This window comes from Cyprinus carpio, chromosome B11 (genome assembly GCF_018340385.1).
Source record: "Cyprinus carpio isolate SPL01 chromosome B11, ASM1834038v1, whole genome shotgun sequence".
In the NCBI taxonomy this organism is placed as follows: Eukaryota; Metazoa; Chordata; class Actinopteri; order Cypriniformes; family Cyprinidae; genus Cyprinus; species Cyprinus carpio.
Window position 1 is genome coordinate 20,170,004 of NC_056607.1, and position 25,289 is coordinate 20,195,292.

The 25,289-nt window shown below is 35.3% G+C and overlaps 2 protein-coding genes across 4 annotated transcripts; one reads left to right on the forward strand and one right to left on the reverse strand.

Moving 5' to 3' along the window:
- The first annotated feature begins 2,374 nt into the window (after positions 1–2,374).
- On the forward strand, positions 2,375–5,700 carry LOC109053441 (bcl-2-like protein 15). Of its 3 annotated transcripts, none has more exons than XM_019070824.2 (4): positions 2,375–2,567; positions 3,190–3,320; positions 3,619–3,837; positions 5,240–5,700. In XM_019070824.2, exons 1-4 carry the CDS (start codon positions 2,465–2,467, stop codon positions 5,267–5,269), a joined length of 483 nt encoding a protein of 160 aa, XP_018926369.1. In that variant the 5' UTR covers positions 2,375–2,464; the 3' UTR covers positions 5,270–5,700. The 3 variants fall into 3 exon arrangements, with proteins under 3 accessions (XP_018926369.1, XP_042590407.1, XP_018926370.1); XM_042734473.1 differs by having other exon boundaries at positions 3,232–3,320; XM_019070825.2 differs by having other exon boundaries at positions 2,383–2,567; positions 3,205–3,320.
- Positions 5,701–6,982: 1,282 nt separating this feature from the next.
- Positions 6,983–13,223, reverse strand: LOC109053466 (adenosine receptor A1-like). The gene is made up of 2 exons (XM_042734474.1): positions 12,303–13,223; positions 6,983–8,845 (listed from the first exon to the last, which is right to left on the reverse strand). Exons 1-2 carry the CDS (start codon positions 12,629–12,631, stop codon positions 8,185–8,187), a joined length of 990 nt encoding a protein of 329 aa, XP_042590408.1. The 5' UTR covers positions 12,632–13,223; the 3' UTR covers positions 6,983–8,184.
- Between the last annotated feature and the right edge of the window lie 12,066 nt (positions 13,224–25,289).

Sequence of the window (25,289 nt, forward strand, 5' to 3'; positions counted from 1 at the left end):
AAACCTATATCTCCACAACACTTGTTTTTTTAATTTTTTTATTTTACTGTTGTCGACATTGTTGTTTCTGTATTTAATCATTGTATTTACACATCTAAATCCATGTTTTTGCCATAATCTAATTTACAACTGAACTCTTCGACCTTTAGCTGATGCTCCTGTTGTAATGCCAGCCTACAGGGTTTTATCCATAGAGACAACATACAGTACCTATTATTCAAGATTCAAGATGACTTTCTTAGCCCAAGGGTGTCCAGTCCTGCTTCTGAAGGGCCAACGTCCTGCAAAGTTTAGCTCCAACTAGCTTTCCTGGAAGTTTAGTGAGACGGCAGACCTTTGATTAGCTGGTTTATACTTTTAAATGGGATGATCAGGGTAAATTGTACTTATTTTGTCTTCTGGGAAACATGTGAGTATTTACGTAGCTTCTGAAGTCCAGTACTAAATGAAAAAATATGATCGTTAAACAAAATGAGAAGAATTTACCAATGAGAAAATGAGAAGAATTTACACATTATCATCCTGTTCAAAAGTTTTCACCCCCCGGCTCTTAATGCATTGTGTGGCCTTCTTGAGCGTCAGTAAATGTCTTCACCTTTTGTAATAGTCATGCATGAGTCCCTCATTTAAAATGTGTATCACTTTACATAGAATTTCAGCATTAAAAGGTTGCAAAGGGATTGTGAAGATGTCATGTCAGTGTCACACAATATTAATCTTATTTCCTTAAAATTACTGACACATGCAAGGTGTCTTCACAGAATGGCAATTTATAAAGAAGGCTATTGCGTTCCATAATATTAAGCTTGTGAGTGTAAGGCACAACAAGTTAGCATGAGCCCAACCAATTGTAGTGAGAACTTTTAATTGTAATGGACATGTTGCACATGTTTGAAGAAATTATGAATCTTACCATCTGGAAATAAGCGCAAAAACTTTCCAATGTAAGTTAAATATTAATAATTAGATATTACATATAATTTGGTAGTAAAACAAATTGCAAGACGTTTTATTGGTGCAAAGGTGAGTAGCCTATATTTATCTTGTACATCATTTGCAACTGCTTTTTATCACTTAGGCCTAACTAGAAGCACCAGAAATTAAAGCTTGTCCCATCAGGTAATGAAAAGTTGTACACACACTTGTGGTCTTTATCCTCACTTGAACACTTGGGCCAAATACAGGAAATACGTCATGTAAGTAGTCAAGGGATCAAGTGCAAATACCGTAAGTATGGGTATTTGGACAAGGCTAAAGTCACCGAAGAGCGTCTACGTCACAGTCTCATTTTTGAAACAGGAAGAAACATCTTTTTTTTTTTTTCTTTCAAAAACAAACATACATAGATACTTAATGTCAAACAGAACATAAACAAAAATGGGGGATACATATAACAAATATACATCATGTAGGGTAAAAAATTATATTTTACAAATAACATTTATTTTTAATATGAAAGGTGTTTTTATACATTTCTTGTTCCTAGGGATTGAAATCAATGAGTCATACAATATTTTAAGTTCTTTACAGAAAAACTTAAAGGAGGGAGTAGTGGACATTATTTTTGCTTTATGTACAACTACATCTGATCCAGTATTACAATTAAAAAAAGGATCATAGATTCATCTATTTTAATTATATTATAAAATATATCAAAAACCAGCATAGATAGCTGCTTCCAAAAGTCTTCAGAATATTTATAGTTACAAAATAAATGTGTAAGTGTTTCATTTTCTAAATTACAAAAAGAACATTTCGGTGAGACATCTTTTCTAAACTTGTTAATAAATGTGTTACAAGGATAGTACCTATGCAATATCTTAAAATCTATTTCCTTTGCCTTATTTAGCAGTAAAAATGTATCGTTGCCAACCATATTTTCTCAGTGGAAGGTATGTAGAAGAATTGTTTCCACTTTATGAGTGCTTCTGGGTAACAACTGACATCACCAGTAAGACATTTTCTAATATGTGAGTAATGACACTTAATATCCATGATATTAATACCTCCAATAACAAGATTTGGAATTTGTCGGACAACTGAATTATAACTGAGATGTATTTTCACAAGGTAAAGCAATTTAGGGGAAATGCTTTTCACAACCAAATTATAATCTCTACAGGAAGATTCAATCCCTGAGAAAGAAATGAATTGCTGATAAGTATAAATCTCACCGTTAGTATTCAATAATAATTCCCTTATCAAACCATTCTTTTTTAAATATATAAGATATGCTGTATTTTTAGACAATACAAACTGGTTATTCCATAGTATGCATGTATGTGGACTTAAAACGTTGACAACTTTCATTTTAAAATTAAAATTTTTGTTTGATATGAGCGTGCTTTCCGACGTCACTCTTGGGTGTGGGCGGGGTTGGACGTCCACCGCGGGCTGCAGCGAGCCCTGCTTGGAGTCACCAGATTACACGGAAACCAGTTAAACCGTAACACTGGCAAACGCCATGGCGGCAGCTGAAATTCAGAAACAAACATGCGTCGTCATACACTGCCTCTTACAAAATGAACAATATTTTGATATGGTGGAGACTGATGGTCCTGGAGATGGTAAGTGTTCGTCTTTGATCTCTGAACATTATTCGAGTCATTCTACGAAAATGTCACTTAAGAACATAAGTGTAAACAATGGCTTGCTAACACCTTGCATGTAATTAGCTGACTCATTGTGTTAGCTAACCTTGTTTTCGAAACACATAGATTTTAGATTAATCATAACTCTAATAAAATCCATATGAGCCACGTAACGTTAATATGTTTTCCTGACAGTTTTTCCCCTAACGTTACATACTGTAAATCTCACTTAAGTACAAGTATAGTGAATATGTAATAGTGCATGTATAGATTAAAATGCTCCTCACTAGAATTACTCGTTTTTTTTTGTTGTTGTTTTTTTGTTAACTAACGTTACCTTCACAAGTTTGAGTGGCATTTCTGAGGTCAATGTAACGTTATGTGACATCATTCACAAGCTGATTTTATTGATGTAACGTTACGCGATTGAAACACTGATTTAGCAATTACACTTTATTAAAATGATTTTAAAAACGATGTACACAATTTAAAAACCTGCTATTATGACAGCACCCTTAAATGTTCCTCTCTTGTCATTATTTTGTAAAAACATGTTAAGTGCACAATAACCAAGTCTTTCAGAAATTAATTTTTTTAGCTACTTGTTGTGCAGAGAACTCATTTGACCCTGTAAAAATAGCCTCAAAGCTCAGGGAGCTGGGTGACGATTATGATGAGCGAGTGATCCAGCCATTGATGAAGAATGTGCAGAAAGCTGCAGCCGATCAGGTGAGTCCAGTCCAGTCCAAACCGTTCATCTTCAGACACCGATCGACTAATCTGAAGAACGTTTGTGTCTCTTTGTGGAGACTGGATATTTTATCAGTGCTACTTTGTTCCTGGTCCACTCGTAATTACTGCATAGGCTGCTGTTGAAATCTTTCAGTTTCCTTTTCTTCCCTGAAACTAGTAAAAGTGAAACTTCTCGAGCAGTCTCAGTGTATGTATTTCCTGCCTTGCTTAGTTGCACAGTGACCACGTGTTGGATGTTTGACCACAACTGTAGCCTCTGACACGTGTCCTCTAGGTGGTGACTGCTTTCAGTGATAGCGTGGACAGCTTGTGCCAGATGTGGGTTGTGGAAAGAGCAGAAGTGGCCTCAGAGAAGCAGCTTCTCAAGGCTGCCATCACACTGGGACTCTTTATGAAGAAAAACTGCCCTGACATGATGAATGTAGCTGAGGTCGCTCTGATGGGATTCGTCAACAACCGTCTAACAAGTTGGATTGCAGAGCAAGGGGGCTGGGTGAGGACTCTTTTATCAGATTTACATTAACTGCTTCTTTTTGTAGGAAACTTTGTGACGAAAACCAAAAGATTTGGGTATGTCTCCAGCAGGATAAGTTACTTTCAAACCATCAGTGTGGCGAATTCACATGACCAACTTGAACTTTTTTTGCCCTTGCGTGGAACTCCCAGTCGCACATATTCCTATTAAAATGAATGTAGGGCCCTATGAAATTAGTTTCATTTTTTCCCAAATTCTGTTTTTTTTTTCTCTCCAAATTGCGTGGATTAAATTCCTTTTTTTTTTTTTTTTTAATGGTAAAATCAAATCTTATTAATCAAAAGCACATCTGATTAACCTTTTTTTTTTTTTTTTTTTAAGTTTAACAAAAAAAATACTCTCTCTAATTTATTTATTTTTTCTTAAAATCAATTTCATTTTAACCAAAGTCTGTTTTTCAATTTAAAATTTCTGGATTCCAAAAGTATGTGACCTCTTTGTGAACCTTTATCATAACTCATATCATAAACAAATTCAGTCTCTACTTTATGAAAACTGGGTAAACTCAAAATCTTCTCTCAAAAGCTAATATCAGTTCCACTAACTCAAAATTATATTCACATCTTTTTATTAAAACAACAACAACAAAAGCCTTACCGAAAGAAAATACAGAGAAATTTTGGATATAGAGTTTTTATTTCTTTAAACTACATTTTGGTCTTGTCATTTCTGTCAACAATATTGCATGTTGATACATTCACAGTTAGTTTGTAATCATATCTTGTTTTAGTCACGGAAAAAATGTCATCAGTGAATACTTTTCATTGTAGTTTTAATTAAAGAAATTGCTACTAAACCAAAGCAACTGAAGCAGAGGTGTCCACCTTCTAGCAGAGTTTAGATCTAGCCACAGTTAAACATACATAAATCAGCTAATCAAGGTCTTCAGTATTACTAGAAACTTCTAGGCAGGTGTGTTGTGGCTGGATGGAGTTCAGCTCTGCAGGAAAGTGGCCCTCCAGGACCAGGATTAGACAGTGCCTCTTAAAACTAAATGGTTTAAGCAGCACTTGGTTACAAGAACAAGAGACGTGCCAACATTCACACATAGTTTGAAATAGTTAGAACCCATTCACTTAAAACAATTGATTCTAGTGAGTAAACTGATGCCATCAAGTTCACCTCAAATGGCCAGTATTCAGGATAGATGCCATACTGAATTTAACATATCGAATATATATATATATATATATATATATATATATATATATATATATATATATATATATATATATATATATATAAAATGAGTTTATATAGTTTAACCATTATGACTTATTTCCCCCAGATGTTGAAGATGTACTTTGCTATTGTTAAACACGCAAACTGTCTAATGTTGTTTTTTCTTTTTTTTTTCAAGGTCTCTGTCTCTAAGAACAGCATGTGTTGAGATTGAGCTCATTGTCTCATTCTCTGAGAGACCCTCAATCATTCTTCTGAAGTTTTGATTTGTAATGCAGGATGAACTGTAAATATCAGCCAGATGCCAAGGTGCTGTTTTCAGACAATCACAACCAACAAAGTTTTTTAATGTTTACATTTTTACTCTAATGCCGATATTTGTGTTTGAGTATTACAACTGATGCAGGAATTCTCAACCAACAATGCTTTTTTAAATGATAGACTTGTGTCTTATGATGTAATCAAATTTCTTTGCATCACTGATGTGGGGTAAAACTGTAATATTATTTTAAATAATTTCAAATGAAGCACTTTGAACAAATGTGTTGGTCTAATAAAGACATGCATGTTGTAGTAAACAAAATGTTAGACTTCCTTCACTACAGATCAAATAAACATGAAGTGACATGTTGAGACATATATTTTTATGGTTTTATTTCAACCTAGTAACAAAAAGAAAATAACACTAATAATGACTGGGACACTTTAAAATTAAAGTGTGCTTTTTTTTTCTTTTTTTTTTTACTTAGAAATGATTTGATTTTAGTAATGAGCACTTTTTCAAACCATCACAGGGGGGCACCACAGTACTGAGTAACAATACTGTATCATTTAGGCCAAATAAAGCCATTGCTTCTGTAGACTTTGTTGTCAGTAAACAATCACACAGAAGAAGTGTCCTCCATGAGCTGTGATTATATCCTTTAGTGATGTCAAATGATTAATCGCATCCAAAATAAAAAAAATTGTTTCCATGATGTGTGTGCTGTGTATATTTATTACGTATATATAAATACAAACACATGCATGTATATTATTTCAGAAAAATGTTGTGTTTACATATTAAATATATGTATAATATAAAATATAAGAATATAAATGTATATACACGTAAATATTTTAAAGAATATATACTCTATGTGTGTGTATTTATATACATAATAAATATACACAGTACACATACATATATTATGTAAACAAAAACTTTTATTTTGGGTGTGATTAATTGTTTGACAGCACTAATATCCTTATCTGATAACACTCTATTAACACTTTGATCATTCCTCACAGCATGCTATCATGGGTAGGTTAAAGCTGCAGTTTTTTAAAAGGTATAAGATTAAGACACTCAAGTGATCTATGTAGGTAATTGCAGCTTTTGAGTCATTTGAACTAGATATAAAAATAATAAATCCAGAATGTTTATGCCCTTGAAATTAAACTAGTTAAATTCTTCAGTTGGCACCCAGTAAAGGAGAAACAGAGGTCGGCTGGGTACCATTGATGAAGCGGAAATGAAAGTTACCGCGTCAGCTTTGATCTCACCTCTGGATCTACCCAGGAAGTTTGAGAATAGTTGTTTCTCAGGAAACTGTGTTGAATTGAATGACCGGCCTGAAAAGGTCAAACCATTTATCAGAGCTTGTTCAAAGGACACTTCACTCACTGTCACCTATTTCAAGGATGCAGAGTCAAAATCAGGGGCCGTTCAGAGGACATCAAAACTTCAGCAGTTCTTCAGTTCTTCTAATACACTTGGAGAAATGAGCAATTTCAGTGAAAACTCTGAATGTCCTTGCCTTATTAGAGCCCTGAACATTTAAGAAATCCAACTGCGGTTGCCCTCACAGGTTATGCATCAATTATTTAAACAACACATCTCAACAGTAAAAACCCCCCAAACACACAAGACCTCTAGCAGTATCATTCAATCTAGATTTATTCATGGTTCCTTCCTGTCTATCTTTTCTCAGGCCCCGAGTTTTGAGCAATCTAAATATTAAATGCTAACCGCCTACAGTTTTGTTTCATTTCAACATCCTGCAGTGAAATCGGAGGCTGCATTTCTTATTTGCTCACGCAAACGGGATTTTCACAAAACACACAAAACAAATATGAGAACGCATCAAGTTAATTTTCAGTGGTTATTCTGTTAAACACACAGTAGAGATGAGTATTAATAAGGCAAACTATTTCATTTAGACTCAAACATCTACAAAAACAGTATAACAAAAAAAGTGTCATAACACGGCAAAAGCAACATCGCTGATAATAGGATCATGCAAATTTCTGCCTTAAGGGATAGTTTACCCAAAAATGAAATTTTTGTCATTTTTTTAATCAAACATGTATGATTTTCTTTTGCTAAACAAAGCCATTTTAATGAATGTTTGAGCAGTTTTGAATGAAAGTCAGTGGGGTCCAAAACAACTCTGAACTCATCTGGCTTTCATTCTACATTTTTAAAAATATCTTCTTGTACGACACAAGGCTGTGTAAATGATGACAGAATTTTCAGTTTTTATAAACTATCCTTTTAAGGAAAAGTGGGCCTAGCTGCCTCCTACTTGCGCTAGTCACAAAAAGCAGAAATGACAAATAACTCCATATCCCATACTTCTCAAAACATGAATTTGCTGGCATATAAAAATCAGACCTCAGATCACATTCTCAATGTCCTTTTTTCAAAGTCCTCAAATGCGTTTATGCTAAAGACGAGTGTAGTTTAGTGTACTCATAAGCGCTGACATTTACGAGTCTGCAGTTTTGCATTCATTATATGAAGCCCTTTATGTGATAGCCACATTCGAATGAACCACAGCACAAAAAGGAAATCATAATCGAATAAAGATTCACAGATGTGAATGCCAGTTGTACTGTGTGGCTATTCCTCTAAAACAGACCATTTTCATTTATTTAATGGTCCCTCACTAACGATGCAATTCATTCTATGCACCATTGACTGGGCTTTCAAGGAAACATTGCCAGTAATGTTCAATCGTCTAATTTCTGTGGCAAACGTATTCTCACGATTGACAGCAAGCATCCCAGACTGCATTTTCCCTGTACACTCATCTGTCATTCGTTAGTGCTTCTAATGGAGGAGACCTGGTTAGCGTAGTGTCAGATGTCATTGTCCCCCAATCTTCTCTCTTTGCTATCTATGCGAAATCTGGGGCGATCACCCAGACGTGGATTCTTCCTGCAACACACATACTGTTTCCAGATCTTAACAAAAGCATCCCGGAATTTCTTAATGCGGAATGCATAAACAATGGGATTGACGGCGGAGTTCCCATGACTGAGCAAGATAGCCACGTAAAGAAGGCACGTTGAACTGTCACAACTAGGGCAGAAGAGAGTGATGCAATTCAGGATATGCAATGGCAACCAGCCGACTGCAAACAAGAAGAGCACCAGCGCGAGAGATTTTGCCAGCTTGAGTTCTTTCCCGTAATATCGAGTGGGGTCGGTCTGGTTGGTGGTGATCTTCTTGTTGAGCTGCTTGTGGATCATGTAGAAGATCTCAGCGTAGATGAGCAACATGAGGATGAGCGGTGGCAGCACCCATCCGAAGAAGTTGAAGTAGACCATGTACTCCATACTGATGACGTTCTCGAATTTACAGATTATGAGATGGTCAGCACCCAAGGTGCTGTTGGTCGGGCGTAGCTTCTCTAGATTGTTCCAGCCCAACATAGGCGTCAGGCCAACTATGATTGCCACCATCCAGCATGCCATCACTGCGGTGCCAGCACGCTTCGGAGTCACCACTCTTTTATAGCTGTGAAAAAAAAAACGAAATTTTTAAACAACTCAGAGACAATGGCAACAGTGCCCGTCTGCTTTTTTCCCATAGGGATTTTTAAAAAGGCCTAAGAGTTACAATCAATGAACTAAACCAACCAGCTACGAGGTGAATGACATTACAACCTTTAATTTGAAGCGAAATCTACACTCACCTAAAGGATTATTAGGAACATCTGTTCAATTTCTCATTAATGCAATTATCTAATCAACCAATCACATGGCAGTTGCTTCAATGCATTTAGGGGTGTGGTCCTGGTCATGACAATCTCCTGAACTCCAAACTGAATGTCAGAATGGGAAAGAAAGGTGATTTAAGCAATTTTGAGCGAGGCATGGTTGTTGGTGCCAGACGGGCCGGTCTGAGTATTTCACAATCTGCTCAGTTACTGGGATTTTCACGCACAACCATTTCTAGGGTTTACAAAGAATGGTATGATAAGGGAAAAACATCCAGTATGCGGCAGTCCTGTGGGCGAAAATGCCTTGTTGATGCTAGAGGTCAGAGGAGAATGGGCCGACTGATTCAAGCTGATAGAAGAGCAACTTTGACTGAAATAACCACTCGTTACAACCAAAGTATGCAGCAAAGCATTTGTAAAGCCACAACACACACAACCTTGAGGCGGATGGGCTACAACAGCAGAAGACCCCACCGGGTACCACTCTTCTCCACTACAAATAGAAAAAAGACGCTACAATTTGCACGAGCTCACCAAAATTGGACAGTTGAAGACTGGAAAAATGTTGCCTGGTCTGATGAGTCTCGATTTCTGTTAAGACATTCAGATGGTAGAGTCAGAATTTGGCGTAAACAGAATGAGAACATGGATCCATCATGCCTTGTTACCACTGTGCAGGCTGGTGGTGGTGGTGTTATGGTGTGGGGTGTGTTTTCTTGGCACACTTTAGGCCCCTTAGTGCCAATTTGGCATCGTTTAAATGCCACGGCCTACCTGAGCATTGTTTCTGACCATGTCCATCCCTTTATGACCACCATGTACCCATCCTTTGATGGCTTCTTCCAGCAGGATAATGCACCATGTCACAAAGCTCGAATCATTTCAAATTGGTTTCTTGAACATGACAATGAGTTCACTGTACTAAAATGGCCCCCACAGTCACCAGATCTCAACCCGACAGAGCATCTTTGGGATGTGGTGGAACGGGAGCTTCGTGCCCTGGATGTGCATCCCACAAATCTCCATCAACTGTAAGATGCTATCCTATCAATATGGGCCAACATTTCTAAAGAATGCTTTCAGCACCTTGTTGAATCAATGCCACGTAGAATTAAGGCAGTTCTGAAGGCGAAAGGGGGTCAAACACAGTATTAGTATGGTGTTCCTAATAATCCTTTAGGTGAGTGTATTTGAAAACTGGACAAAAAGACAAAGGTACAAGACTGTACTTAACGGCTTTATCTTCCCTAAATATTATGAATAATGTAATTCGCACTACTTCATAAAGTGAGATTGCTCTTTTTGCGCAATTTGCTTGTTTAGATTGTCTGATTGGTGGAGATTTTTTTGAAGGATCGTGGTGAACGTGATTTTTTTTTTTTTTTTTAAGCCAAAATTATGCAGGTTGATGTCTTTGACAAAACCAACAACCTTGTAGTTCACAGTAGGTCTGTCTTTAAAGGATTATAAGTTATTGTTCAAAATCAGTTCCCTTATGGAGAACATGAATAGAATTTTAACACCCTGTTACACTCTACAACACAGAGTAAAGAGGAAGCTTTGTAAAGGATGCTGAATCATGAAAATGACTAAGATTAGGCACATTTCTGAGCAAGTACAAACATAAGTGAAATTTCTTCAAAATCTGATTTGGAAGTGCAATTTATCTGGAAGAAATAGTTGAAATCACTGTTATAAATATGGAAATCAAAATAAAAAGCGCTGAGCTGAGCCACTACACAAACTCTGCTGAGAAGGATTATGTTTTGATTTAGTCACAATCCATTTTCTGTGAAGAGTAGAAGGTCTTTTCAGACAACACAAATGAAGCTGGTGAAGCATGCCATCCACTCAGCTGGCAAATTGGCACTAGTTGCTTCTTTGACAAACTATGCACTCGTCCAGTGTAATTACCTCAGACTTGTATTTTATAATCCTATTTAGTCATTAAAATTAAGTAATTCTAGCTGTTCTTCTACACAATCTGAAGTAGCTAATGCTGCAAAACGGTCTTTCTGGCTAATTGTTTTGACTCATATAATATATAAACTCTGTAACTCCAACTTCACATTCAAAGGTAGGCCATGGACAGGACAGGAAATTAAAAACTGTGAGAGAGTCATGGTTTGAAGGTGACTTTGAAAGTGGATTCCATAATACAGCAATAAACTGAGAAACACTGCAGCCCACGGCAAACCCACCCAGGTCAAACATCACCGCATGGTCTGAAAGCAAACTATTTCTCATTGTCACATTGGTTCTCAGACTCTCTAAATTAAGTTTTTCATGCGAGAAGTATGAATCCATGCTTATTAAAGACTATGCATGATTGTTTTCTGTTTTGAGTAGGCCTAAATCTGCTATAAATGGATAGTTCATCAAAAAATGAACTCACACTCATGTTGTTTCAACCAGCTTGACTTACTTTCTTTCATGAAACGAAAATAAACTCTTGAATGTAATGGCAATAAATTGTAACTGAAGATATCAGCGTTAAAAAAGCATAATAAATGTGGTTGATGTGTTCTATATTTTAAGGTTTCTTGAAGTCATAGCTATTTTATTTTGGATTTATCCTACACAGTCCTTTCACCACATTGGCATTTTCATGAGAGTTCAAAACAATTTGTAATTTATGAACAAAACATTTACTGAATTCGGAAACGTATACCTCATTTTTAGTCTTCTACCATAGAATAAGAGTATAACGTTATATCTTTCTAACGATTCGGTTGATCCAACTCACAAAACCGGTCTGAATGATTCGTTCACAAATCAAACTATTCCGGTTCTCGACTCATGATCTGTTACAGAGTGAAAAATTTTCAAGATAACTCAGCGAAGACTAAAATTTCTGTCTGTTTCTCACACTAAGTTATTGTATGACTTGAGAAGATTAAAATATGCTGCATTAATAAATGTTTTGCCACTTTTGTTGAGATTTGGGTTCTTTTTTTAGGCTTGACATGGCAACATTAAATTTTAATTGCATCAATATTCTTTAAAATAAGTCATATGGGTTTGGAATATCACATAAGGGTGAGTAAATGACCATTTTAATTTTTAATTTTAATTTTGGGTCAAATATCCCTTAATGACTGACTTGTGGTAAGCATCATTTCACAGTCACCTCAACTTCAAAACATCCTCCACATTGACACGAAACCATAGTGCATTCAGAAAAAGAAAACAGAAGTGGAAATATGAAATGAAAATCCCAGTGAAATATACAAGCAACCCACATCTTATTACCTCATTGGTATCTTGACCCTCAGATAACGGTCAATAGCAATAGCCAGGAGGGCGAGAATTGAACTCTGCGTTAGCACCAGCACAGTGCACACACCGAGCAGACAGCAGTAAAAATGAGTCTTCAGTCCGATGCTTATGGTTATGGCCAGAGGAATGACAAGTGCCCCGACAGCAATGTCCGCCAGAGCCAGACTGACGATGAAATAAATGGTCGTGTCTCGTAGAGATCGGTTGATTCTCACAGCCCAGACCACCATCACATTCCCAATGACAGAGGAAAGGGCGATGAGCACCTCCATCCCAATGTACAGACCCGGGACACCAGGCATCCTTGCGAGGAGTGCACGTGCTTACGTTGAATAGGATAAAAGATTCCCCAGATTTATTTATTTTTATATATAAATTAAAAGACTGCCGGTACGTCAAACGAGTCCAAACTGTCGCTTTACTTGTTGGTGCCAAAGTTACATGGCGCAGGATGAAAAAATAAGTTGCGTTTTCTCTCCGAAATGCGTCCGCGGCACCACGATCATCCTCATAATCATGTCCGGGTGTGCAGTCCAGCTCCACAGTGAACTAGTATGAGTCACTTCAGACCGTCCACGAGCTCATTTCCCGCACATCACATGCAGTCACAGTTAATCAGAAGCGATCTACCCATGACTCGACACCTGTGCGCCAGAGTCAACCAAGACAGCTCCCATATGGTCCAGAATTAAGTCCGTACATGTGTCTGTCGATGTCGATTAATCCTGGGAGGTCTGACGGTCACCTTAACTTTGAAAAAGCGCAATAACGCGCACATCGGCTCCACAGACAGGCTCCTCGTGCACGCCAGCGCGTCCGACGCAAGTTTCACCAATCAGATGCTACTAGAGCAACAGCACCTGATCAATAATGCTGGCAGTTCATCACTCAAGCTGTTATCCATGTGTTATATTTGAATTTATATACGCGGCGTCTCAGACAGGATGCTAAAGGTATTAATATTGGCAGAAAATGTTCATATGCAACAAAATGTCCGGATGAAGTAGCTACTAATATGAATAATATGAAGTGTTATGGGTTTTTTTTCCGAAGTGCCAGAGGAGGCAGTCATGCTAATGTGGTGCTTTACAAGAAAGTGCATGCAAGCAAATATCTATCTATCTATCTATCTATCTATCTATCTATCTATCTATCTATCTATCTATCTATCTATCTATCTATCTATCTATCTATCTATCTATCTATCTATCTATCTATCTATCTATCTATCTATCATATATACAGTATTGATAGATTGATAGATGTAGTTATAGTGTATAAAGAACCCTTACTCATACATTACTTGTAAATTTCACAAAACAGTTACTAAGTAACAGCAAGTACCACAAATGAATTAATTTGTAAGTTTAAAATTTAAGTAGCCTATATAAAAAGTATTTTCTTGTAAAATATACTCAGTGAACTTGTTTAGATTAACAAAGATGGTACTTTTTAGTTATCAGAACTTAAATACTGGCAATATTTATGCTTGTGAATGGGTGATTTATGATATCACACATTCTTTACTAAAGTATTCATTATTTTCTCGAAATTTAAGCATACATATTTTTCTTTTTTTGAGGTTAAAAAATTCATGACTTAAAATCTGTGCCACAGACGTGCCAGTTTGAAAAGGCACAACACTTCAGCTTGAATACCTTTTTGGCTAATAATACTGCTTGCAAAGGCTTGCACAATGGAAACAGAAGAACTGGTTCACTTTTTAGCTTTATTTTGAAGAAAAATATGGTGACAATGAGGAAGCTGTCTCAGCAGGTTTTAAATATAGACATAAAAGTTAAGTAATATTGATTCTGGTGGTAAATCATTTAGCTAGATGCTAATGCTTGCATGCAAACACAAAGGTATCAGTGTTATCAAGACAATTTTTGGGTGTGGCGATGTGTCTGAAGGAATTATTGCATCACTCCCTTAAATTCTAACCTACAAAGAGACACTTTTTATATCTCAGATGTGATTTAGAAAGTCTCTAAACTCAAACTTGCACAACATTTTTTAGAAAATTATCCAAATATCCCAAAGAATTTATATAGCCTATATATATTTTTATGTTTTTTTAACATATCAGTAAAAAAGTATTACGTTTTCCTTCTGTGCAATTTTTATGGACACATAGCAGGTGAAATATGGAGATCTAAATATCATAAATATTCTGACAAACAGCACAGCTGTGAAAGCTTTTTTTTAATTAGTTTCTCAGTGCGTAGTGATAATCTATATTTATATTCATATTTTTTTAGTTATAATAAATTGAGTTATGTCTGAGGACAAGTGGATAGATAGATAGATAGATGATAGATAGATAGATAGATAGATAGATAGATAGATAGATAGATAGATAGATAGATAGATAGATAGATAGATAGATAGAATGTGTAGTTACTACCAAACATAATGGCAGGTAAAACTCTTAAGAGCCAGTGAAAAATGCGGGAAGAAAAATACATTACCCTTTGTGCAGTTGAAAAAGAGTGTTAGGAAAAGCTCAGAGTAGAGATAATGGAGACAATGGCATAGAGAAAAATCAATCTGCAAATTTCTGGTTGTGTGTGTTCTGTATAAAGGGCATGAAAATACCAGTCATTCCTCATGTATTTTCTCCTTCCATCAGTTCTACAAAAAATAAAAAGAAAGCCAGAATGACGTCTATAACCGGCACACGCTTCTAGATTTCATGAATGTTGAGTAGAATTGATTATATGAGCCAATCGCTTTTCATGGATGGCAGGAGCTTCTGGCTGGTGCCCACGCGGTGGTCTTACAATAAACCCTTTCTTAAAAGCCTCTATCACAGACAAACAGCCCGGTGTGTGCTGCCGTTCTTATTGTGATCACCGAAAATGAGACGTTTCGAGCCAGATTCCCCTTTGAGCAGTCATGCTAAGCAGCGGGGTACAGATGAGGCACAGCGGGCTGCTTATAAACAGAAGACACACATCATGAATTGGCAACAGGATGTTTTCCTGCCATTCATTACTGTGCCTGTAACACCATACGGCAATGCTTTTATATTTCTCCAGCCAAAATATATAGTTAATACATGCTTAATATATTTTGTAAACACTGAAGGTAAATAAAATATTTGTTATATATTTTTAAAATTGAAAATATATTTAGTTTCAACCTTCACATACCAAAATACATATTTTAAAATGTATTTTAGGGGCAAGAAAACACATTTTCAATCTTACAGTAGTCTACATTTAGGTTAAATGCAAATGTGGATGGAATATCTTAGTTCGAGACTAGATTTTAATATTTATATATTTATATACAGTATATTTTTATATATAGTATATTTATGTATGTTTTTAAATTGTTCTTTGCTTATTTTTATTCAAATGTGTTATATGTTCAGAATACATGAACGGCAAAACATATTTTTAAATATAATTATATATTTTATATATAAAAAAATGGGCAAAAATTTTATTGGCTGAAAATTTACATACATATATTTTAAAACATATTTTAGCAAATATATTTGCTATATATATATATATATATATATATATATATATATATATATATATATATATATATCGATAGATAGATAGATAGATAGATAGATAGATAGATATACTATATATTAAATTAAGGTGATGCACCAAGACAACACTGCACTGAGCTACTAACGCGTTTCCTGTATTTTCCTTCCTTTTTGGTAATTTTGCATTGGCTTTTTATACCAAAGCAATCAGAGGTACAATCTAACACAATGGACAGTGAGGATCAACAGCATTACAGATCTGATCAGAAAGGATTTTATGCGCTTATTGGTTCCTTCCTCAATCAAACTGAAATTGTATTAAGTGCCTGAGAAGAGGAATAGAGGTTGATTTTAAGACTCTCCTGGGCAGGAAGACAACCATTTGGTAGATGCAAGCAGGGTTTATCTCTAAAAAACATAGAGGAGGGGCTCACAGTTATTCCTCTGTATGTCTCAATATGGCATGAATGCCAATGACGATGAAAAGAGGCAGAAGAACCGTTGTGTTTGCCTGACGTCATTCAGTGTTTTTCTAGAGTGCTACATTTCATGTGTGCTATTTAAATAGATGGTGTGTAATTTTAGTTCCAGGAATTTTTAAGGTTGTTTTTTTCCAAATGGACTGCAGTAATGGCCTGTAATAAGTAGAGCCACATATATTAAATGGAATGGACTATTGAATTAATTGGAGCCATGAAGGCACAGCAGCTAAAGAAAACGGCCATTGACAATTAGGAGTAATCTCAATGGGGGGGGGGGGGGGGGGAAACATAAATAAACCACAAAAAAAAAAAAAAAAAAAAAAAAAAAAAAAAAAAAAAAAAAAAAAAAAAAAAAAAAACAAACCGGGGGGGGGGGGGGGGTAATAAAGAAATAAATAAAAATGTAGAGTCTAAAGTTCACATGCTGGCTTTTGCAGAACAAAATAATTATCCGGGTGTTTTTTATTTAGCACCTACCAGAGCAGTAATTGAATGCCATTAAATTATGTCACCACTGCTTTATACAAAGAAATCTGTTATCAGTCCGCTGCATATAAAAGGCTTTAAATCAGTAATAAAAGTTTTGTGACTCACCATTTGAAGTCTAAAGAGCTTTAAGATACAGGACTTGGACAAAAGAACGTGGACAACTTTTTCTTTATTAGGGTGTTTCACCAACATTTGCAATAATACAGCTTTCAACCTTCTTTAAACTTTGAACAGAAAAGAAGAATAGTCTCCAGTGAAATAATTTCAATCAAAACATCTTGAAGTTGTTCTCTTTTCTCCAAAACTGTTTACAGTGAATACTATTTGATAATAAAATCAGTTGATTGAGCTGCTAGATGTTGAAGTTCATCTTGGTGCTCATGCAGCTGTACAGGTTTTATGATCATGACTCCACATTTTTCACATTTTAGCAATTGTGTCTGTGATTACAGTCAGCTCTTTCATGGATGTTGGCTTTGTGAAATTCTCGGTGGTCTTTTTTTTTTTTGGAAACAGGTGAATATCTGAATTTGTTGTGACTTTGCTGCAGGAGTTCTGTGTTGTTTGGACACATGCAGTGCTTCTTAGTGTTTTATGGTGCCCATATAATTGGGTTGTTATGATTACAGATGCTCCTGCTAAATGGTCTTCCATGATTTGCCCCCTTTTTTTTGGAAATCTATGTCACCCATTGTACTAAACAATGCTGAAGGAAACTTTAACTACACTGATATGATGATAACTTATAGAATATAGGCTATAAAATGATAAATTCCAACATTTGTTTTATTTTTCACTGTATTCTTTACAAATAATATTAACCCTTATAATAATGGGTAGTCCAACTCTGTAAATGTAAAAAAAAAAAAAAAAAAAAAAAATCCATAATGACTAATGTGTAAAACACTTCTCTGAGTGTTTGAAGAAGCCTCTGGGACTGTACTATGCTTCACCTACCGCTGTTGCGCAAATCGTGTCATCTGCCAAAACAAATATAAAACCTATGGGATCAGATTTATCATGTACTGTATCTCCAAACAGAGGGTAATCTCTCAGTTGGACGCAATGAAATTCAGACCTAAATGAATAATCAGATGACACACAGTTACACAATTATGTCTGGAAATTCAGTGTGTAAGCTTCCAGTCGGATAGGACACTGGACTTTGATTTATTAATTTAAATGGCTTGGAATGCCTCAGAATTACTGTAAGAAAAGTATGAGTCAAACCATTGACTATTCAGAGTGAATGCCGTTAGAGAAGCTGTGAATGTTTAGAGGAACTTAAAGGGATTTTGTGGGTTAAATGCAAGTCAAAGTACTCTTTGTATTTATGCTGCCATGGTTATGGAAAGTTTTTTTTTAGTATTATTTTAAAGAAAGAAAACTAGAAAGAAATTAATTCAAATGATTAATTTTATTCAGCAAACAAAAATGTTTTAAAATGATCAAAATTCACAGGGATCCTGTCTATAAGAGAAGAGATGTATTCAAATGTAATGTATTTCATGTATTTTAGAACTAATTGCTTTAACTGCGTTTGGATAACAATTAAGAACTCAGAAGAGAAATGGTTAAATGAATCAGCCCACCAGTTGAGCTGATAAAGGCCATGGAGAAATTTAAATAATAAAGGATTTGTTTTTCAGTCAATATCCAAAGAACAGGGATTCTGATTTTTAACATTTAATAGAATCTCAGACATTACACATCACTCTGCCAGATCGCAAGTGGAATACAGATGAAGTTTCAAATATCCACAGTGTTCTTTTCCCTCAGTAGTGTCGGCCAGTGGGCATCTGTTCTTTTATTCACTATGGCTCTGTCCCCTTGTTTTATTTGCTGATGAGCTGGCGATACACATTGACTGCTGTGATCTGACGTGTTTTATTGCATCGAGCAACATCCACCTATCCTTAGTGCTGGAGGAAGTACAAATTCTGTGCTTGAGTTAAAAATAGGTAACCTGATGAAATATTACTTTGTAAAGCAAACATTTTCACTTGCATATACAGAAATAATAACTGATAAGTTAAGTTATATTTGAGTACACTGTAAAAAAAAAAAAAAAATTCAGACCTCTCCAACTCAAAATTTTCTATTGACTGATCACATCTAAATTTTTCATTAGGCCTAACTGAATTTGTGTGAATACTGATCGCATCTAAATGTTTCAATAGGCCAAAATGAATTTGTGTGAATTGAATTTCACAAATGTAATTAGGCCAATTGAAAAATTTAGATGTGACCAGTCACTAGAAAATATCGTGTTGGAGAGGTTTTTATTTTTTACAGAGATGGGGTGACATAAAGAGCTTAGGATAGAGCTCAGTCTGAAATGATTAGTTGTCATCTGTAGACAACAAATAGCAGATTAGGGAGGTTTGAATGGATACACAAAACTTCAGACTTCTCAGATTCTAAGTGCGTGTTATACTTGCAAAAAAATTGGCTTGCATATTGGTGCCTATTTTTATTTGTTATTTCTTAAATACCAAGGAAAGGCATGTTTCCTGGAATGGAGTCAGTTACACTTTGGAATGTAAAAGTTTCCCAGAATGAATGTGAATGTACTTAAAGGCACAGTTAGTCCAAAAATCAGTCTAGCACTAAAATAACAAAAATAAATAAAGTTATAATAAAAATGATAATGGATCAAATGATTCCAAAAAGATCCAATTCAAAGCTTCAGTCTGTAAGTTTTGCATCGTTTTCGCACACAAAGATGAAAGTAAAAGTCTTTAATATTATCCACACATGGTAATCCACAATAGGAAGTAATAAGACACACATTGAGGAGACTGGAACAAGAAACACTGAACTGACTGCAACCTATATGGGAGAGTAAATGAGGATAGTTGACGAGACACACCTGCACATGATGACACAATTAAGGGGAGACAGAAACTAGGTCAAGGAACACTAGAGATGAAAATGAAAACAAACACAAAAGTCCATGAAGTGTGACAGTGTGTGGGCTGTCAGTCAATACACCATTGTGGATATTCACTCTACTTCAGAATTACAGATACACGCCTTGGAAATGTGTCCAAAATAAGAAGTTTCACATGTCATCTGAACGTAGGTAACATAACGTAGGTAAGATGTCTGCCAGTTTTGTTCTAACCAACTGAAAAAAAGTTGATTGGTTATGACACTGATTGGTTATGTACTTGCTCAGTTGATTTTGGATAATTTGTATCCCAAAAAAAGGTACGTATTGCAGCTTTAAAAGATTCCCAATTAAAAGATGCAAATTAGAAGATAAATTTATTCACAAATCACTACTTCTCTCATAAACACACCAAGTCGAAAGGCTGAATGTCAAGATTTCCAGCACATAGCAAATTAAAATTTTGTTGTGTTTCTCAGACAAATTTATCATATAGTTTTAGAAGTTATGTAATGTATACTGCACAAGTTCTGTAGTCACCTTCATGACACTGTTATATACTTATTTGCTTTCATTTTATTAAAAAGAACAACCAGGATATTCTTCATAATTACCTTTTGTGTTCAACCAATGACATTCAGGTTTGGAATGACAATTTGAATTTCAATAAATAATAAGAGATTTTTCATTTTTAGGTAAACTATCCCTATAGAGTAACAGAGTAAATACTTAAACATTTCATATACAGTACACTGTTGAAAACAAAAAAACAAATAAACCAAGCTTGTAAACATAGAGTACAATTTACTGTATGAATATGAAGGAATTTTTCATATGGTTATTTTTTTACAGGTGTTTTACCTGTATCTTAAATTTTGCACTTAATTATGTTGTGTTTTAGGGTTTATGTAAATGACGTAAAAACTATTTCATATAAAGAAGTTTTTTTTTATATGTTGATAAACTCTCCGTGAGCCCCACTAACCAAGATATTGAGATGCATTTCTGTCAGCTAAATAAATGTAATGTGTAAATGTAGAATTCAGTCAGGAATGATGAAAGTCACAAGGCAAATGTCCTGCTGACTAAACAGATCTCAGCAGGGATCTTTTTGTTTCAGTGTTTGCATGGATGGACCGCTTGGGCTGATGATTGTCTCACATCATCCTGTCAGGCCAAGAGATTGAAATCACACAGTGAACAGACTTTGTTTAATAAAGGCAGCTTGTGGCAGTTTACTTTAGACCATTTCCACAGTCACATTTCCTATGGCTAGCATGGCTGGTTTATTCCAAGGTCAGAGCTTCTGCTGAATTCATTACCCGCTGAGCTCCCATGCCACCTGAATGCTGAGGGACACAAAAATCTTTAATATTTGTACATTTCAATATTGAATCATTAAGGCTGATTTTGTCATCTTTAACTCGTCCTCATGTTTGTTGGCACAAAAGGAGGAATTCTGAAGAATGTTCATGTTGTTCTATGAATATAATGAACAGGGACTGTTTCTGAAATAACAAGCACCATAAAAAGTATAAGAATAGTATATTTGAAAAGAGCTTGTACAGTCTGTAAAATATCTTATTTGAGTAAATTCATTTTAATTATTATATTATTTAATTTGTATATAAGTAGTTAGCATCTTAGTTTAGATGCTAGCTAAAGACAGAGTTCCTGTGGCTCAGTGGTAGAGCATTGTGTTTGCAGTGCAAAAGGTTGTGGGTTCAATTTCCAGTTAACACACATACTGGGAAAAAAAAATAAAAAATTATATATATATAAATATAGTATAGTCTGAATGCACTATAAGTCGCTTTGGATAAAAGTGTCTGCTAAATGCATAAATGTAGTTTAATAATAAATATAATTATTTTGAATTAATTTGTTGTATTTTACTCCTTTTTTGTATTTTACTGAATGTGGCCAGCTTGAGTAGCATGTTTCAGATACATGAGGGTTCCTACAGCACAAATGACTGCCATCAGTCATTGGGCAGTTTTAATTATAATAAGGGCCGGAGGATATTAATCTTATTTTTATAGAGCCTCTGACTTTATTACATAAACAAATCATATCTTCTGTCACGCTATACTATTTCTAACCTGTGACATGGATCTTTCATTCATTAGTTCACTGTTAACAAATGCCATTGTATTTATGACATATTTGTTGATGAATCAACAGTTAAGTGTGTAATTTCTGCATCACTAATGAATGTTTTCAAACAGGTTTCCTGAGCACAGTTAGTCCCACCTCAAATTCCTGCCACTGGTTGAGTGAAACAAACAGCACTTTTTTAGGGGGTGTGGGGAGTCAATCAATATTTTTTTTTGCATATTAAAGGGGTAATATGATGCAATTTCAAGTTTTCCTTTCTCTTTTGAGTGTTACAAGCTGTGCTTGGATAAGATCCCTAAAGTTGCAAAGACTAAAGTCTCAAACCCACTATGTCGTGGAGATGCTGTGTTGCATTGTGAAAGCAAACTACTTTATTTGGTCTTCCAAAAGAGGACACAACTAGAAATCAGTGGTTAAGTTGTATTTACAACGCTGCTCCAGAACAGTTCAACCCAAATATTCAGATGTATGCAGCACATTTTACAGAGGACTGTTTCCTGAACCTGGGAGAGTAGCCTACAATGCCGTCTGTGTATATGGACTGTTTCTATAAAGTGGGGCAACTCCAACTTTGCTAGAACTGTAAGTACAGTTTCATATTTAAAGAATTTGCCACTGATGATTCAAATGTCAGTTTTGAGCAGTGTAGAGTAGCTCTTGTTATTTGCCGTTTTTTTCCGATTACAAATGGAGACATGGTTTTATGTTTACGCAGCGCGATATGCCATGCAGTGTGTAAAAAGACAGTATAAGTCATTATAATCAGTAATTATGTCCCCACTGAATGCAACAAATGCCTCGTTTGTAATGGGTTTTATTGTTTTTGTCTTGTAGCACCAGTGTTCTGAGCAGGACATGCATCACAGTACGGCAAGGGGCGTAACATTTCTGTCACACCCTTGAAGTATTCGGCCAATCACAATGCACTGGATAGCTGGCACACCTTGCTTTTCAGAATGATGAACTTTGTAAAAATCGACACGTTTCAGAAGGCAGGGCATAGAGGAGAAACAATAATGTACAGTATGTGGAAAATATTGTGCTTTTTTAACCTTTAACCACATAAACATATTTAATTACACCAAATACACAAAATAATGTTCTTTTTAGCAACATCATATGACCCCTTTAAGCTGGGATATAAAAATCTATTCTATTATCTTTGAAAATTACACATTCTAGGACTAGAAGCAGAAAATATGATTGTATGTTTTTGTAATTGACTCTTAAAAGGAGCATGTTGGAGTATTTGTTCTTTCCTTCACAAAATATCAGTTCAGTCTATTTGTCAGCCATTAGTTATACTATAATCAATTTTTCAATACTGCTGAACTGTACTAAGCTCCAGAGTATTGAAACTAGCAGTTTATTATAAACAAGTAAGTTCTATTGATAGAAATCCATATGCTGCTTGTCATTGCCTTTACTAATTGCGCTAGATGTAACTCATCAGTGAAGAATTATTTGATAAAATAGAATTCTACAGATAAGATTTCTGGAGTCTGCGTTTGTTTTTGAAGAAATTCTTGGCATTTGTGATAAAAAAAAAAATATTTTAAAAGGAAAGTGTTTTACGAATTTATTATTGGATTCAAACAGAAACCAGAATCAAACAGAAGTTATTTATTCAGCTCAACCTCATTTGAATAATTTTCAAACCTGTTTCTTTCAAGTTTTCTCTTTTCCATGCAACACAGAAGTTGAATTCTGAAGTAAATTCATTCCATTATCATTCCATTTTAAATAAAGTTAATGGGTACTGGAGCTGTCAAGAATAATTCACTGCTCCAGGATATTCATTATCATTGAATTAAACTCAAGTCAAAGTGACCAGAAAATTCTTCAAAACATCTCCTTTTGTGTTACACAAAAGGAAGTCTTACAGGTTTGAAATTATGTGAGGTTGAGAAAATGATGACAGAATTTTCATTTTTAGTTGAACTAACTACACATTTAGATGGTGTTTGCTATATTTCCGCAATATTTAAGGGGTTTTTGAACACACTGCTTGAATGTCTCTCTTCTAATTCTCACCACTGAATGCCGTGATGGTCCTGACCGTCTCACCAGGTAACAGGATCTATCCAGTGACCCGCTGAGTGATGCTGTGGAGAGGTCTTGTTTGTAACTGTTTGTTTTTCTCCACACAGGATGCAGTTAATGGCCTGCACAGACTCAAGAGAGATCACACACACATAGAATATAGGCAGGTAATGACAGCTTTTTTAGGTCATCACAAATAGATGGGTATACATGCAATGGGATATGTTACATTTTTCTGCTTATTTTCTATATTTTAGATGTAGAAATTAACTTTATTGCTTCCTCTGTGAGATTTCTACATCTCTAAACCACATGAACTTGAAGGTTTATTGGAATTGACTTTTAATAGAGAAACTTTTAGGTTTCCTTAAAAATCTTCATTTGTGTTTTGAAGATAAGTAAAAGTCTTATGGGTATTTGGAATGATATGAGGTTGAGTAAATAATGACAGAATTTTCATTTTTGGGTAAAATATCCCTTTAAGTAAAAAAAAAAAAAGGAAAAAGTACTTAAATAACAGCACCTAATTTTGAGATGCTAAGATCTTTAAGTCTGGGAAACTGTGGAACCTTTGTGCAAAACTAATTTTAGCACAGTCCACTAGAAATCTCAATAATTTACTGCAGCAGGGAATATCATATTAATCCCAACAGAGAAGAGTAGCTTTTTGGTGATTTCATATGAATTTGTATGATGTGAATTGTATGAAAACATATGATTTCAACATCATATAGGCTTTTGGTGTTAATATACATGCATGTCTAGACAGCATGTGCAGTGCTTTTGTAAAACTTCAATGAAGTTGGAGGTCCATTTGCTCAGGTCCAAATCTCTCTGGCAAGGAAAACATAATTTGTTTACTAGAAGAAGAAAAAAATGCTTTATTTATTTTCCTGTTGAACTTTTCATTTAAGTTGAGCTTTGATGCATCATCAAAGCAGCTGTGAAATGAGCATTATAACAGCATATATTTCCTCCGGGTGGATTATAGAGAGTTTGTAAGGAGTTAATGACAAATATGAAAGGACACCAAAGTATGAGGTGTGAACAGTTCTGCCCAAAAACAGAGTCAGGCACAGATGAGATCTCTGGAACAAGCTCGTACCATATGGTACTGTTCTACTTGCTCAGCCAGAAAATATTCTACCGTTTATTTACACTTCATTTACACTGGATGAAATATGTCTAAAATGGTGCCAAAACCATCAGAATTCAAGTACAACATGTTAATCTGCGAATCACATCATAATTTACGTCTCTTGTCAAAGCAGGCAACAGTGTTTTGTGTTAGAGGACTGCTTTCATTAACATTGCAGCTCAGCAGTCTACAACAAAAGCAATCTGTCCCTTGCGTTCCTTTGCATGAAGTGATAAGTCATCTCCCGATGGAGAAGTTCTGGAGACAACCCAGGCTCAACCAGTCA

Excerpts from the sequence above, each read along its gene's own strand:
- LOC109053466 (XM_042734474.1), bottom strand. The coding sequence starts at position 12,631 with ATGCCTGGTGTCCCGGGTCTGTACATTGGGATGGAGGTGCTCATCGCC. Across the intron at positions 8,846-12,302 it reads AGGGTCAAGATACCAATGAG|CTATAAAAGAGTGGTGACTC; the intron begins GTAATAAGATGT and ends TTTTTTTCACAG.
- LOC109053441 (XM_019070824.2), top strand. The coding sequence starts at position 2,465 with ATGGCGGCAGCTGAAATTCAGAAACAAACATGCGTCGTCATACACTGC. Across the intron at positions 3,321-3,618 it reads AGAAAGCTGCAGCCGATCAG|GTGGTGACTGCTTTCAGTGA; the intron begins GTGAGTCCAGTC and ends CGTGTCCTCTAG. Across the intron at positions 3,838-5,239 it reads TTGCAGAGCAAGGGGGCTGG|GTCTCTGTCTCTAAGAACAG; the intron begins GTGAGGACTCTT and ends TTTTTTTTCAAG.